The 15549-nt window shown below is 34.6% G+C and overlaps 1 protein-coding gene across 3 annotated transcripts in view; it reads right to left on the bottom strand.

Annotated features, from left to right (window-relative positions):
- The window catches only part of SNX7 (sorting nexin 7), a 98211-nt gene that overhangs the window by 9956 nt on the left and 72706 nt on the right, over positions 1 to 15549 (bottom strand). The window contains exon 8 of one of the 3 annotated variants that reach the window (XM_032609093.1): positions 10658 to 10810. The exons of 1 other annotated variant lie outside the window; for it this stretch is intronic. In XM_032609093.1, coding sequence (XP_032464984.1) covers positions 10658 to 10810 — 153 coding nt within the window. Of the gene's footprint in view, positions 1 to 6860; positions 10811 to 15549 lie in introns of those variants that run through there. One more of the 3 variants, XM_032609086.1, reaches the window with a different exon arrangement.

Below are 15549 nucleotides of genomic sequence, written 5' to 3'. Positions count from 1 at the left end.
ATTTTACAATTAGTGGCAGGCACTCTGATACCCAATTTTAATTTTTTTCATTAGTAAACCCACCTTCTGTTTTCAAGATGTTATATCATGCAGTGTGTGCATGTGTGTTTTAAATCATTTCTTTCTTTTCTTTGCAGGAACTATATATTGGTCCATAGTATATAGTCTGCCATTTATGAAGAACAATAAGAAAATTCTTGATTCAGAATCTAGATAATTTTAGAAATTATTTCATTATCATATATAATCGCCTATTCAAGTATTTGATAAACTTAACTACAGAAAAAGTTATCCAATCCAAAGGGTGGGAAGAGGCACAGACTGTCTATGCTATGGCATAACTGTCCCTTTTACATCTAAGCTCAAATTCGCTTGTACAGATAATTGAGAAATAACTATCTCACAGAATGAGACTGGTGAAAATGTTTTTAATACAAGTTTTTAAGAAAGCAGAAACCTGCAAAACAACAAAAGCTTTAAAATTACATGAACTATAATAAAAGATGTACACAGTTATGTGGAAACATGAGCTATAGCTATGGCTTTGGAATATGCAATTCAGAACAGAAATCATCACTTAATAAAACAACAAAATAGTTAATTACATAATACTTTAGAATTCTAAAAATGATAAACACTCGATTTTTAAGATTTCCTTAGAAGTAAATAAAAGTCAGACCCTGGTGCATTTAAACTGAATTCTATAATTAACTGTGCTTTATATACATTATAATACTTGAATATTAATCAGATTATAAATGTTTAAATGAGAAAAGACACTACCTATGTTAAGTGTAAGAGATGAACAGACTTTTAGAAAACAGAAGAAACTTTAGAGCAGCGCTTCTCAAACTATCTGCGATGATGAATAAGTCTTTTTCTTTCAATCTGCTGAGGACCATTAAGTGAACCTACTGAGCTCACTACTTTGCACTTCATGCCACAAGAAATCACCACAAAAGCTGGATAATACTCGAATTGGCCTATACCTTATTCAACAAAAGTCTAATAATCACCCACTTGGATGCCATGACAATGTCTAATTGCTATAGAAGATTTCAACTGATTACGTTTAGTTTCTGAATCTATCATGTTATAAATCTGTAATTAACAACTTATGAATTGGACATTAGTCCACAGTTTAAGTAGCATCACTTTAGAGATCAACATAATTACCTGAAGTTTCCTAAATTGTGTTCCATGACAGGCTAATCCTATAAGAAGAAATGCTGACCTAGTCAAAGAAATTACATCTTCAGATTCATAAACCATATAAGCACATAAAAGACTCTGAGAACTTTAGTAAAAACGCCTGTTTAACTTTAACTCAAACTTATTTGACTACAGAACCTATCTTTTCTTTCACGATTAACACCCATTAACATTACAAAAACTAATTTCCTATAAAATGCATTGAGAAATTCTAGTACAGACAGAATTTCTGATGTACATTATTCAACAATTGCTTAAAAACTCCCAGTGGCAGAGAACTTATTTCTTTGCATTGCAATTTAATGTAATTTAGAGAATTTTAATACATAGGAAATAATTCCTTCTGTGAATTCAAATTATACAATTTCCAAAAGTTGGTGCTAGATATGTTTTCCGAAGCAACAATAAAACATGTACTCCTTCCATGACTGCCCTCCAAATACCTTTCTTCTTTTCCAATTCCTTGAATGAAGATGCATTTCTTAGACCACTATCACCATGATAACCTTATTCTGACTACATCTTAGTTTGCTAATATTACTATCAAAATGCATCATCAAGTCTGAATTCAGTATTTTGAATAGCTACTAAATAATGGAGATCATTATTTTGTTCTAATTTTTTTTAAGTCAAAAGTGTCTTCTAATATAAAAAGACCTCAATATGCCTCTTATGAAAGTTAAGTTTTGAAAAAAGAAAATTTCAGTGTGGTCACCAAGATAAAGACCCAGTAAATTAAATGACTTAACGTCTGAAAAGTATACTATCATTCTACATGCTGAAGATAATCTTATTGCAAAGTAATTTTGGCTTGAGTATAAGGATTCCTTGTGGTGGGTGGTGGTAGAAGTAGTTAGAAGTAGATTTACTACTTGGAATACGACCTTGTCATCAATGTAGAGGATAACAATTAACCTTATCTGCTATGACAGAGGAGCATTCATTTGTATCACTGAAAAGCTGTATCAAATTACTGAGGTGTAAGTTTAAAAGGTCAGTTGGCTGCAACAGAACAGTGTTTTAAGCCAAGTGGAACTGAAATTTACTGTCAAGAGCTCATATTTACCTAAACTTCTTCAGATGGTTTTACAATAAAAGCTCTAATGAACATTTTTACCAGTTTCCTAAGTATTTTCTAGAGACTATTTCAGACATTAATTTCATAAATGACTTCGGTGAACAAATAAATCTGAGATCTTAAACAAAGGTGAACAGATGTTTTTCTTAGGGAGTTTCTTAGAAACTTTAATGTGCTAAGATGCATTGCCAAACTTCTCCATAAAGTGAAACAGTATAACCTAAAAGGAAGACACTTGGCTATGAAGTTGTCATATCCAATGACAGCCAAAGTAAAATCAATAGAAGCAAATGATTGTGTGATCAAGCATGTCCTTAAATATACAATTAGAGACCCAAAGAACTATGCCCTGGGACTTCCTCTGCCATTTGTAATAGTTGATTAAAAAAATTTATAAAATGTCTTTAATGTAGAGTTCTCTCAGCTCAATTTATAATTCTCACCTCTTCACTCATCCAGGATTCCTGGTACAATCTATCAAACTGAGAAGGCAGCTCTGCAGCCTCTGTGATAGCTATAGAGGACCATAATAGCCTCCCATGAGCAATCCAAGCAAGTGTTTTATTGATGAGCTTGTTTCCATAATCGATGGTGAAGTTTCTTATCAGACAGTGAGAATAAAAGGTTTTAGCCTTAGGATGACACAAGGTTATTCCATCTGTTTCCATTTTTCTAGTCATTATTACCATGTACCTTTAGATTCTATTTGAAATAGGAATTGATTGCTCCCCCCAAAAATGATCTCCATAGGATAAATGGTAAAGAAGACAAGATTAATCATTAAACAATCAATAGTGTTGGTCTCTTTACTCAAAATACAAAGGGAAAAACCCCTAAGTATTCAATGGATTGTCATTTAACAGCATTAAGATGAAAACTTGGTGTTTTTCTTTTGATGAAGATGACCATCCCTAAATGAATTGGATGGTGCATAGAAGAGTAGTGTAATGCTGTCTGAATTTGCTAATCCAGACATTCAGGCTTCTAATGAGTGCCTCCCATTGAGTAAAAAAGTAAATAATGTGGCCACAACAACGTAATGAATTGGAAAATTTAGCTGGCATAAAAATGGTCAGGTTGAGTAAATATCTAAGCATCTTAGCCTCTCAAGCTGGTGGTGTGTTTACTTTCCAGGAAATCTATCCTACCCATTAATGGAAATCTACTGAATCCCCTAGGGTATATAATGTAGTCCTGAAACATTCTTCAAATAGTTCCAAAGATAGACTGCTATTTTCTGAAGAGCTGTTTTAGCACCATCAGATCTGTCTTCCTCGGTCCTAGGGATTAGGTCAGGTACCAGCTTTAGTAAATGTTACGAGGCATGTAAAAAGAAAAGTACCCTGATATGGATTCAAAAATCCCTGTCCTAGATAACTTTGAATTATTCCAGCTCTAGCTAAATTCTTTATTCTTATGATTTGGAAAGGGAGTTGAGACACATTAACCTTAAAGAAAGTATCTGTTTACTCTGTTTCATCCTAAGAGACTGTCAATATAAAAATATAATTGAAATGGTTCAACATAGACCAACTTTTATGCCTCTCTCCCAATATTTAAAAGGAAAACTCAAAAACTACAGGTCATTCCTTAGGACCAAAATGATACTAAACAACTACAGCTGGTTAAATCCTTACTCACTTCCACCCTTCTCTTTACAAGAAAGGCTGTTACTAAGAGTTGAGCAGTATAAGGTGATTGTGTATGGTGCGTAGAAATTACAGAGGTTAACTATTTTGGAAACAGGTGTCATTGTTTCAGTATTTCCCAAAACCTTCTCTGGAGCTAATCTGAGTATTCACCTAGGAAAGAAAAGTAGCCTGCATTTCTCCTGGGTGAGCAGAGTCTGTCGATCTTTCTCTGCGTAAATCAGTTTAAAATTAAAGGCTTCATCTAGGGCTTTGTAAGCACCGCTTTTGGGCGGATAAAGGAAAGGCTTTGCAAGGGTCATTGTAAAAAGAACACGCTAGCCTTCTCTTTTTGTGGCAATGGATAGCTAATGTTTTATTATCTCTTCAAATATACTGAATTTTAGTTACCTTTTATTTGTATTTGCCTAAATCTTGCAACTTACATTTTCATTCTCCTTGATGGAGAGAAAAGGAGTGAAATAGAAATGAAGTAGTTCTGTTTTCTCAGTTTCCATAACATGGTTTCCATTAGAGATTCACTTTACTAATTTTATTAGAGTTTATTAATTCCTAATTTTCTTGCTTCCAAAAGAGGCTCCTCACACCTACTTCCATTTGACTTTGGTACTATTTGGAAGTCATTCCATTTTTTTCCAAAACCTCACTTCTTCCTGAAATGTGCCCTTCCTGATACTGTTTCTCTGTATTCACCTCTGACTGTATCTCTCTCTTTACATCTTTGTCTTTCATATTTCATGGTCCACAGATGTAATCGTATCTGATTCTTTAACTGCTTTGCTCCTTTTATTACTTTTTAGAATTGTTCATTCGTCTTATGTCATATTCTCTTTTTGAGTCTCTGATGTTGAAATTATACTTTTCTGTTAACTTTTTCAAATCACTTTACTAAATTCTACGCAATATGACTGAAAATGGCCAGGGTTTCCTTCCTTTGCTTTCCTTTGACCTCCCAGATTTTGAAAATGGTACTTTCTCCCCAAGTTTCGGTCATGTTACATAACCGTTCCTCTTTGTTGGATGGAATTAGATCTAGAGAAGCTCTTCCCTCTAACTGTTCCTTTTAATTCATGTAGATGAACAGAAAGTTCATAATTTATCTGAGTCCCAATTTTTAAAAAAAGAATGAAATTTCAGACAGAAATCTAAATGCTACTCATCAAAATCTTGCTTAGCTGGCAGTTTTATAATCATTACCAATATAGATTAACCTCTTAAAGTCACAATGCTTGGGAGCTATCTTTACTGGGACCAGGGTGTTTTAAATATTCACAAAAATTTTTTAAATGTTCCAAAGCATGTAGTGCACCACTTAATTTAAAACAAGCAACTCTTTTGCTAGAGTTTATTTTACCATTCCCCAATGTAATAAGGAATTCTTTTCTAAATAAGAACAACTATACTTGAAGAACTTCTAGGACATTCAATGCTTATCTATTACTTACTTTGTAGAAGAACTGCTATGATACTTATTTTTTAAATTTTCTCTACTTTTTAAATGGTCCATATATAGCTGGACTTGGAATTTAGGAAAGCATTAGTTGTACTATTGATTTGGCTTGATGGTGAAGGCTTGCAATGATTTTTTCTTCATTTATCTTAGAGAAAACGTCCTATACTATAATTGCTTTTCTGCTTCCTAGATGTCCATGTAGATACATATATTTTTATTATTCAGTAATGATAGAACCCTTCTATTAAGCCAGCTCATTACCATTCAAGTAAAAAAAAAAACATTTAAATATTCTTCCATTAAAAAAAGTAATACATTGTAAAGCTGTATAAATCAAGTGAAAAATACATATACTTATTATTCTTCCCTAAGGGCAAGATTTAATTTTGAATTTGAATGTTGCTTAGCATAGGGTTTTGACGTTAATTGAATCTTAAATGAATGATTTTATATGAGGCAATTGACATTCTTAAATAAGACTGATAGCATTTGAAATGAAGCGACCTCTAACCTGGTTATTTCTTGAAATTCTTATCAAAAAAGATTTTAAGTCTAGTGTTCATAATTATTTTTAATAGTATTATTTATGAGAGCAAAAAATTTACAAAACTGCTTAATTATTAGTAGTTCTCTTCACTAATAAAGGTATGTTAACATAATGTACTAGAAGATTATGTCGTTATATAGAGAAGTGTTTAAACAAATAAAAAATACAGAACTCAAAATAATACATATCCACTATAATCATCATGACACAAATAAGTAACATATGTTTTTATGTTGACACATTCGAAAATAACCATGCAGAAATTTAAAAATATTTTTATCTGCATATAGCAAATTATTTTTCTATAATTGCATTTAAGTGTAGCCTTCTCTAGGAGATAAGGTTATGGGCATTCTTTATTTCCTCTTTATACATTTGTGTACTTAGCTCTTGTCATTTTTTTGTTTTTCATGTGCATGTACTAATTTTCAAACCAGAAAATGAGGCTCTGAAACGACTTCCATACATTAACTAATAATTCTAAAATAAACTGTGCAAAGAAACAAATGTTATAACTTCAAGTATTATATTCACTTAACTACAAACAGTTTTACTTGGCAAAAAATAACATTATGCGATCTTTCCATGATTATGATATTAAAATTAAACTTTCAAAGGGTATATTCTTTCAGTTTATAATACCTACCAAGGATTACTTCCTTTCAAATCTCTTCACCATCATCATAATCATCAGCATCAGTATCATCAACAATTGAAACTTACACTCTTTTGTACCTACTAAAGAACAATTAGAAAATGTCCACGTACTTTATCCAGCATGTCATATTTTATGGTTTCAGCATCCCTTCACATTTTAGCAAGAAATAATTTTCTTTGGTTATCTGGATACCAAGATACTTTGAAATTATTCACCTATGTTCAACTGGATTTTTGTTTTATTGTTTCATTATTCTTGTTTTTATAAAGACTCAAATTTATTCTTAGTTATTGGTCATATAGAACAAAATTGGGAATAGCTTCATTTCACCTACTCAGAGTTTATTTGGAGATACCTGTTTTATATTCGGTGTCAACTGTCTCCAAGTAAATTCACACATCTAAGTATAATATTTCAATATGACAATAATTGGTTTCTGATACAGACCTATATCTCATATTTACAAACTGATTTTCCTCTTTCATTTTAATATTTAAATATTAAGTTGTAAACAAACTGTGACCATTTTACTTCATAAAAGTCCAAAGGCAAATGTTTATACCCCATTTCTTCTATCACACTAGGAACAAACCCCTTTGGTGATTTATTTTTACAAATGTTGATGAAAACAGAAGTATTTCCATAATAATATGATTAAATTAAAAAGGGACTGGAAAGATTCTGCAATGTTTCACTTCCTTGTATATCTGAGATATTCTGAAGTTAACAGTCAGCAGACTGTTGCTGTTTCAGGCCACACAGTTTGTGTGTTAGTTAGGAAGCCGTGATTATATAAGGGCCCCAATTTCCTGATTATGCTTGGACTGATGTCTCAAATCAGTTAAGAGTTATTCACTTAGGAAAAAAAACAATAAATAACTGGAGCTGTAGGGATCTTGTGAAGTTATAATAAAGAAAACCAGAGATTCCTCCAAATATATACATCTAAGATGCAGTACACTTGATATAATTTTAGCAACATGTAGAAATATAATTCATTTGGAGGAAAGGGTGAAAAACATACTGATATAAACTGCTGTGAAGAACAAAGTTTGCAATATGGCAATATGGCACAGTGATGCTAATTTAACTATTTCTAATAAAACTGTATTTTGTATAAACTGAGTGCAACCTATGGGTGTGACAAAAACATGTATTTATGTGACAGGTACAGTCAAAACTCAAACATTTCATTTGGAGTTCAATGGAATTGCCATGAACATTTTCTCTTAAAAAAATAAAAAAGCAAACTTAGAAAAGTTTTGCAGACTTTATCATTGAAAGGAAAACATAGTAGGTGCATTTGTCACATGACTTTTATAACTTAATATACTTATGTTTTATAATCACGATCACTTATAGTATATTGTATATCTTAATTTTCAAGGCATTTTCTTAAAAATTATTTCGCTTAATTGTCATAACACTACTATAAGGTCAGTGTGGACAGGTTCTATTGTAAAGGAGAGATAAAGTTATTTCTGTGGATTTAAAGAGTTAAGTGGTAAAAAAAGCCTATGTTGATAAATGCGCTTTATCCAACAGAAATATTTTAAATCATTTCAAAATCTGAGATTTACGAGAAATTCCTTTTAGAGACTTGAATTTACTTAAGGTTGTTAATGTAGAATAAAAAAATAGGAGAGGTAGAAAATGATCTTTCCAATCCCACCTGCTAAAAAGAAAATCACTTGAATCTGTCCACTAATCTCTAGCCCACTGCCATGAGACCTCTATGTCAGTTCACATCTCTGTCTTTGTTGCTACGTTTTCTAACTAGGCTCAACATGTTTAGTTTTGTTCCACTCTGACCCATATAGCCAGTGTGATCTTTCTAAAAGGCAAGTGCAATAGATATTGCCTCTTCCCTGCTGAAAAGTCTTCAATGGCATTCCCCATTTCCCTTAGAATGAAAAATAAAAGACAAAGCTTATAAGGCCCTCTTCAGCCTAATAGCGTTCAGGACATACTAATGTAAAATATGACATGTTGGCATATTAAGATGAATGAGTTTGAGAATATGGCAGAAGCAGAAAGGTCACTTTGACCTTCTTCTAACCCTTATCTCACGAAGCAGGTCATAAAACCCTCATACAAGAGGTGGCCTCCTTATGCCCAGAGGAAAAAAGAAGCATCTTTACCTCCAAAGAAAAAGGGACACTGAGAAGACTCCTAACAAAAAGGACTTGCTAAATTCCCTCCAGTTTATTTCACTTAACTCTTACTCCTTAACCTACCCTACTTCTACATGACAGCCCACTCTTCATCAAACTTAGCGTAGAAATACTCAGATCTGTTTCTTCTGGTCTAGATTTGCTCATGAAGGCTCCTGTACCACAAAGAACTTACATTAAATCAACATATATACATTTTTCCTGTTAATTTATCTTTGTCAGTTTCATTTTCAGACCCAGCCAGGAAACCTAAGAGGATTGAGGAAAATTTTTCCTCCTCTACAAGCTTCCTTTTTGAACTCAACATCACCTCCACTCCACCATCCTTCAAAGAGAACCTCAGTAATTTGAACATGTACTCTCTCACTTCTCGTCTTTTCTCTGCCTGGAACTCTCTTACTCACATCTTTATCTGGCTACCTCTCATTCATCATTCATTAAGGTCTCAGCTTAAACACATCCTCTGAGGAATCCTCCTCTTTCCCTGCAATGTCTTTCTATCCTGGAACTTATTATACTTTATTATCATAACGTTTTATTTTAATTGACTGTTTCTCTTATTGACTGTAACTACATGAGAAAGGGACCGTGTTTGTCCTGCATACTGTGGTCTCTCCAGGGCCCAGCACAGTGTCTGGTGGTAGTAGGGGCTCAAGTAATTCTTGTTGAATGAAAATATCAGTATCAGTTAGATAATCTTGCAAAATATAAAATATTTTAGTTTAAAGTACCTTTAAACTAGCAAGCACTATAGACTACAAAGGATAAAATAATTCTCTTAATGTATCAATTTTGTATCGTCATTAACTCAGTCAGAGATAAGGTTAAAGATGTATGTTTAAAATATACCTTCCAGGAAAAGTATGTTCAGAATACGCTAGATGAATGGGAACTTCCCTGGTGGTCCAGTGGGTAAGACTCCGCACTCTCAGTGCAGGGGCCCCGTCACCGACCCCTGGTCGGGGAACTAGATTCCGCGTGTATGCTTGCAACTGAGTCCGCATGCCGCAACCAAGACCCAGCGCAGCCAAAATAAATAAGTAAATATTAAAAAAAAAGAAAAGAAAAAGAAAAAGAATGAAGTTGTACCCCTACCTCATACTATATTAAAAAAAAAATTAACTCAAAATGGGTCAGATACCTCAATGTAAGAATTAAAACTATAAAACTCTCAGAATATGCTAGATGAAGAAAGTGATAGCATAAAATTCATTTAAAATAATAACTGCTTTGCGGAATTGTTAGTTGTTCAAAAAAGGTAATCATTTGAAAAGAAAAATGTTGATGAGGCTCTTTCCTGAATTAACAAACAAACAAACAAAAAACAACTGAACTAAAACTAAACTGAACTAATGCTCCTTTTTTGATTTTTTTGAATAGCTACAGAAGGCATGGTAGGGGTGGCAGGGACATAACGTATAAGCCCTGAACTAATTTTCAAACCTTTGGTCCTTTCCTCATTTTGCAAACCCTTTTTAATACAAGAAAAAGAGAGGAAAAGGAAATAAGATAGGAGAATCATTAGGAAGCATGATCAAGTGCTTTTGAAGAATTCAAATCCTTCCAAAACAAGAAACTGAGGGGAAAACAGACACAATAAAATGGTAGCATAATTCTTTCTCACATCAAGCTCAGCTCAAATTAGGTACTTGGGCATGCTGTGTAGGAAGGAAAACTTATCACCCTCCCTCCACATATACACATTTGTGTCAGTGGGTGGGTTCAGTGTTACTATATTAACTGGCAACTCCACTGGCACTGAGCCACTGAAGAGGCTTCTGAATGTGACACTTGGTTCCTGAACAGACTCTTTCAACACAAGACATATAGAAAGTAAGAGAGGATAACATTTTAAAAATGAAGCAATACCACATATCACTAATTACCTGTTCATAAGAGTGGATATTCTCCTCAGCCATATCTGTAAATGCTGACTTGATATCATTTTGCATGTTTTGTTTCCATCTTTCCCAATCTGCTTTCAAGGCATTATTAGCGCACTCCACTTTATCTTCCAGTTTTCCAATCTCTTCCGTAAGCTGAATTAGATCACAAAGAGATCAACTGATCTATGTATTCCTGCCACTAAGTGAATTCTTGAAGTCTAAGCTGAATATTATAAAAAACAGTTTAAGAAAAACACTTTTTTTGAAAAGTCACCAGTATTTACCCTGTATACTAACTAGTTAAAGTAAAGAGAACACTGGATTCAGAGATGTCAAGTAGAGTTCTAAGGTCTGCCACCAATTAGCACTTGACTTTACCTAAATCTCTCTAATCTTGGGCTTCAGTTACACTATTTATAAAGCAAAGGAAATTGGACTACAAGTTATTCCAAAATTTTTTTGCAATAACTCTCTAATTACCACTGATTGTGATGAAATATTTATGTTAAAAGATATGGTTGGGGGCTTCCCTGGTGGCGCAGTGGTTGAGAGTCTGCCTGCCGATGCAGGGGACACGGGTTTGAGCCCTGGTCTGGGAAGATCCCACATACCGCGGAGCAACTAGGCCCATGAGCCACAACTACTGAGCCTGCATGTCTGGAGCCTGTGCTCCGCAACAAGAGAGGCCACGATAATAAGCGGCCCGCGCACCGCGATGAAGAGTGGCCCCCGCTTGCCGCAACTAGAGAAAGCCCTCGCACAGAAACGAAGACCCAACACAGCCAAAAATAAATAAATAAATAAAAATTAAAAATGAATATCTGCTTATAAAAGAAAAAGATATGGTTTCACATGTTCAGCTTCCCCTTCCTACTCCTCATTTTTCAGCTGTTTTTAGCAGAATGCTCAGTTAACTGACATGTTATAACATCCGTATAGATTATGTAGTCCAACCTGGAGGCCCAGGGGATTAACTTGTCACATTCCACTCAGCTGGTAACAGAGGCAGGTTTATATCACAAGACACCTGACACCTAGTCCACACTCCATTAGACAGGCTGAGTGTGACAGTCATACCTCCTCCTCAACTTACCCACCAACCTTTGAGCATGGAACCCATCAATTTATTGCTTTATATTTAGCACATTTATATAAATTTTTATATATTTATGTATATTTTATACACATATATTTATTCATATAGTCAGCATACATTTATTTATTAAGTTCCTTCCCCATACCAGGCATTATTCTAGGACTTGGAGATTCAACAGTGAAGACAATAGACAAAAATCCTTGTTTTTACCGGAGCTGATATTCAACTGGGGAGAGACAAACCATAAGCAAGATAAATGAAATATGAACTATCATTTGATAATAAGTGTCAAAAAGAAAAATGAAGCAGAAAGGTAGAGAGGGAGTATAAGAATGATGCAATTTTAGATAAGATGGCTGGGGAAAGCCTAAATAAGAAACTGTCATTTGAATAAATATCTGAAGTTGATGTGAGAGTGAACCATGGGGTTCTTAATCAGAAAAGCATTCCTGGCTGAGGAAGAAACAGGACAATGGCCTAGAGGTAGAAGCATGCCTGGATGGTCCAAGAAGAATAAGGAGACCAGCATGGCTGTAGCAGGTGGCAGAGTTAAAATAGAGGGAAGCTCTTAGGAGATGAGGTCAGAGAAGCAGTGGGTGACCAGATCTTACTGAGCCATGCAGTCCATGGTAAGGATCTTAGGTTTTATTGAGTGAGACCCAAAGCCAGAGAGATTCAAGCAGAAATGACACCACCTCTCCCGTGTTTTAAAAGGGGCATATTATATGTTACCACTATTCCTTGGCTCCGAGTATTTGAAAGAGGCTATCATTTAAGAAGGTCCCCATTACAGACATGCTAAAATGTGAAAATGTATGTCTTAGAATCAAAAAAATGTTATTTTACTTCCAATGCTTGTTTGAAATATTCTTTTTATTCATTTGTCAATATTTTGCTGTGAAATTTCACTGCTGACTTTATTTCATTGCAGCCATATTTGCTTTTGTTTCCCTAAGAATAGACATTTGGTATTATATAAATCTTTTATTACCTATGGGAGATCTATTTCAGTAGTAAGGTTGGTTTTCATGTTTTGTGTGTGGCGGGAAAATGTGTTTTTTTCACTTTCTTATTTTGTTTGTAAACTATCTCAGTGAGGCCATTTATTATTTTATGGGTATGTATGACTCTTTGGGGGTAATTATTTTGCTTAATCACAGAGAATTTGTCTAAAAGGATGTTAATGGAATTTCTCATGGTGGACTGTGGATGCTGCAGAATAAGCTAAGGTAAAATTTTACTGACAGGCCAAACTCAAACAGGATCCGGAGAAAGCTCAGGGGCCGGTTACAAAACCTCACTCCTCTGGGCTGTTGGATGGAATCTTGCCATTTTCACAGCCAGATGGAGATGATTAGAAAAGTGTCTTTTTTTATAGCTAGGATGAAGAGGTACCTACACCAACTGTAACTGCACTGTTTTTCTCCTCTGCTTAGGTTTTGCAGTCTAGAAGTGCCATGCACTGGAGTGGAGTGGGATTACTGGCAAAGTTCTTTACTGAAAGTGGCTTTAGGAAACACAGTATCTAAATCATGTATTCTATCTTCCTTCCCCTCCTGATGGAGCTTAAAATGGTGTTACTGCCGTAAGGGATTTAAACAGTCTTCCCCTTTTCAATCTGCAACTCCCTCTTCTAAAAGCCCTTGTTAGTGGTAGTCAGGCTGGTTGGTGCTTCTGCTCTGGCCCAGAGCTACTGCATTCCTAAAGAAGTCCTGTCCTGTTCTCTGACTTCACTCCCACCTACAGAAAGAAGCTTTGTAGCCTGATCAGCATGGCACTGGGATTAAGATGACTAATGATAGGTTAGACTGATCGCAGACCCCACGTCTGTCTTTCACAAGCTGTGTGACACTGGGTAAGAGTACTTTTTGAAGCCCTAGTTTCTTCATCTGTAAAATGAATATAAAAATGACACTACCTATCTCGAAGGGATTTTTATTAAAAGTTGCCTGAGATAATGAACGCATTCATTGATGTGCACAGTGCCTGACATTTTTTCTACTAAACTGTATCTATTACTATCATCATTACCACCAGTACCACCACCATTACCACCATCATCATCAGTTGGTGAAATGGAAATGGATTCCCTCTCCTCTTCCAGTATTTTGGTCTCTGGAAATATACCATTTCTTTGCCAGGGTCTAGGTCTTAATTTCTAGTGCTATTTCTTGATTTATTCTCACCAGTGTAGAAGAGGATACATATGTTCTAAATATACGTGATCAATTCCTGTCATTTTTTTGGAGGCTATATATATATATATATATATATATATATATATATATATATATACTGACCACTTTTTATTTCTTTGATGATTCCATCATTATTTTAGTTAGAAAAGGAAAAAAGAGACATTAGGTATTTCCTCACACTGAATCATCTTCCCCTAATTTTGACTTGAAGAAACTCTAATTGACAATAAGCACAAAACACTTAATTCAAAGTAGGAATGATCTGGACTATTATCTTTCCTACCAATTTACAAAGGCATATTATTAGATTTCCCTTCCCTTAGTTGACTGCACTTTTAGCAAGTTCTTTGGTACAAGGAACTGTGCATTTAGATGGTGCAATCCAGGCTCTCAACATAAACACTGAACAAAATTTCACCAAAGTGGGAGAGTAACGTGTTAGGCACCTGGCGGGCCAAAGAAGCCCGTCTAGTGCTTCAGCACCCCTCTAACCGCAGAGCAGGTTTCAATAACTCTAAAAGTAGGGAATTATAGTTTCTACCGGAAAGCAGCATAGAAAAGACAGTTTAAAAGGATTAAAGCTTGAATCATTCATTTCACAAATACTGGAAACAACTTGGCCCTCTGTTGGTGGAAAAACTGAAAAGGAAGCAATCCTTTTTGCCAGGAAAATGTTGTAATAGCAGAATAAGTAATAAAAGATTATAATATAGTGAAAAATAAAGATTTAGATTTAACTGCAAGGCTAATGGGTAATCTCTAGCTTCAGTTATATTCAGCTAGAAATGAGCCATACAATTAAGTGAAAACCATTAATACTAAGAGCTCAGGCAAACAAAAAAATATCCTTCTTCAATAGCGAGTACCTACTATAGCACCAGGAAAAGCAGCAATAATAATGACCACTTATTGTATTTCTGCCATGGGCCACTGTATTAAGCTATATACTTTACATATATTATTTCATTTAATCTGCATAATAATATTGCAAATTTGGTAATATTATCTTCCTTTTACAAGCTGGGAAACTGGGAGAAAGAAATAAAAGAGATCACACAGCTTTTTGTGGCATCATGGAGATTCAAGTGAAAATACATGCTCTTTCCATAGTGAGTGAATAGCCCCAAGCTAGCTTGCGTGTGGCTTTCAAGGTTAAACTGATTCAGCTCTTACCTTAAGGAGTTTGTTATCTTTTAAAATGCAGATATGCAAAAATAAAACAAAAACCAAAGGCTATAATACAAAGCAGAATGTGATATATATCATAAATGGAGGGAAAAAATTAAAGTAGTACATAGAAAGATACAGCATGGAGGATTAATTCCAACTTTGGTAGGGGACATTCCAAGTGTTAATTTGCTAGGCAGTGAGTGGGGAAGAAGACATCTGGATGAGGGTATGGCATAAATAAAACCACAGGGATGTTATGCTATAGAGTGTGACAAAACAATGGATAAGAGATAGTTTGGAAGCTGGAGGTGGGCAAGGAGAAACATGGGAAATGCAGCTGGACAGGCTGATTGAAGATTGACCACTAGAGGGTGTAAATGCTATTGAGCATGAAATGGATTCTGTAGGAAAAGGTAAGCTACCGAAAG

The sequence above is a fragment of the Phocoena sinus genome, chromosome 1, assembly GCF_008692025.1.
Source record: "Phocoena sinus isolate mPhoSin1 chromosome 1, mPhoSin1.pri, whole genome shotgun sequence".
Taxonomy (NCBI): Eukaryota; Metazoa; Chordata; class Mammalia; order Artiodactyla; family Phocoenidae; genus Phocoena; species Phocoena sinus.
The sequence above is the reverse complement of the archived record's forward strand: the minus strand, read 5'-3'. Positions and strand labels throughout refer to the sequence as shown.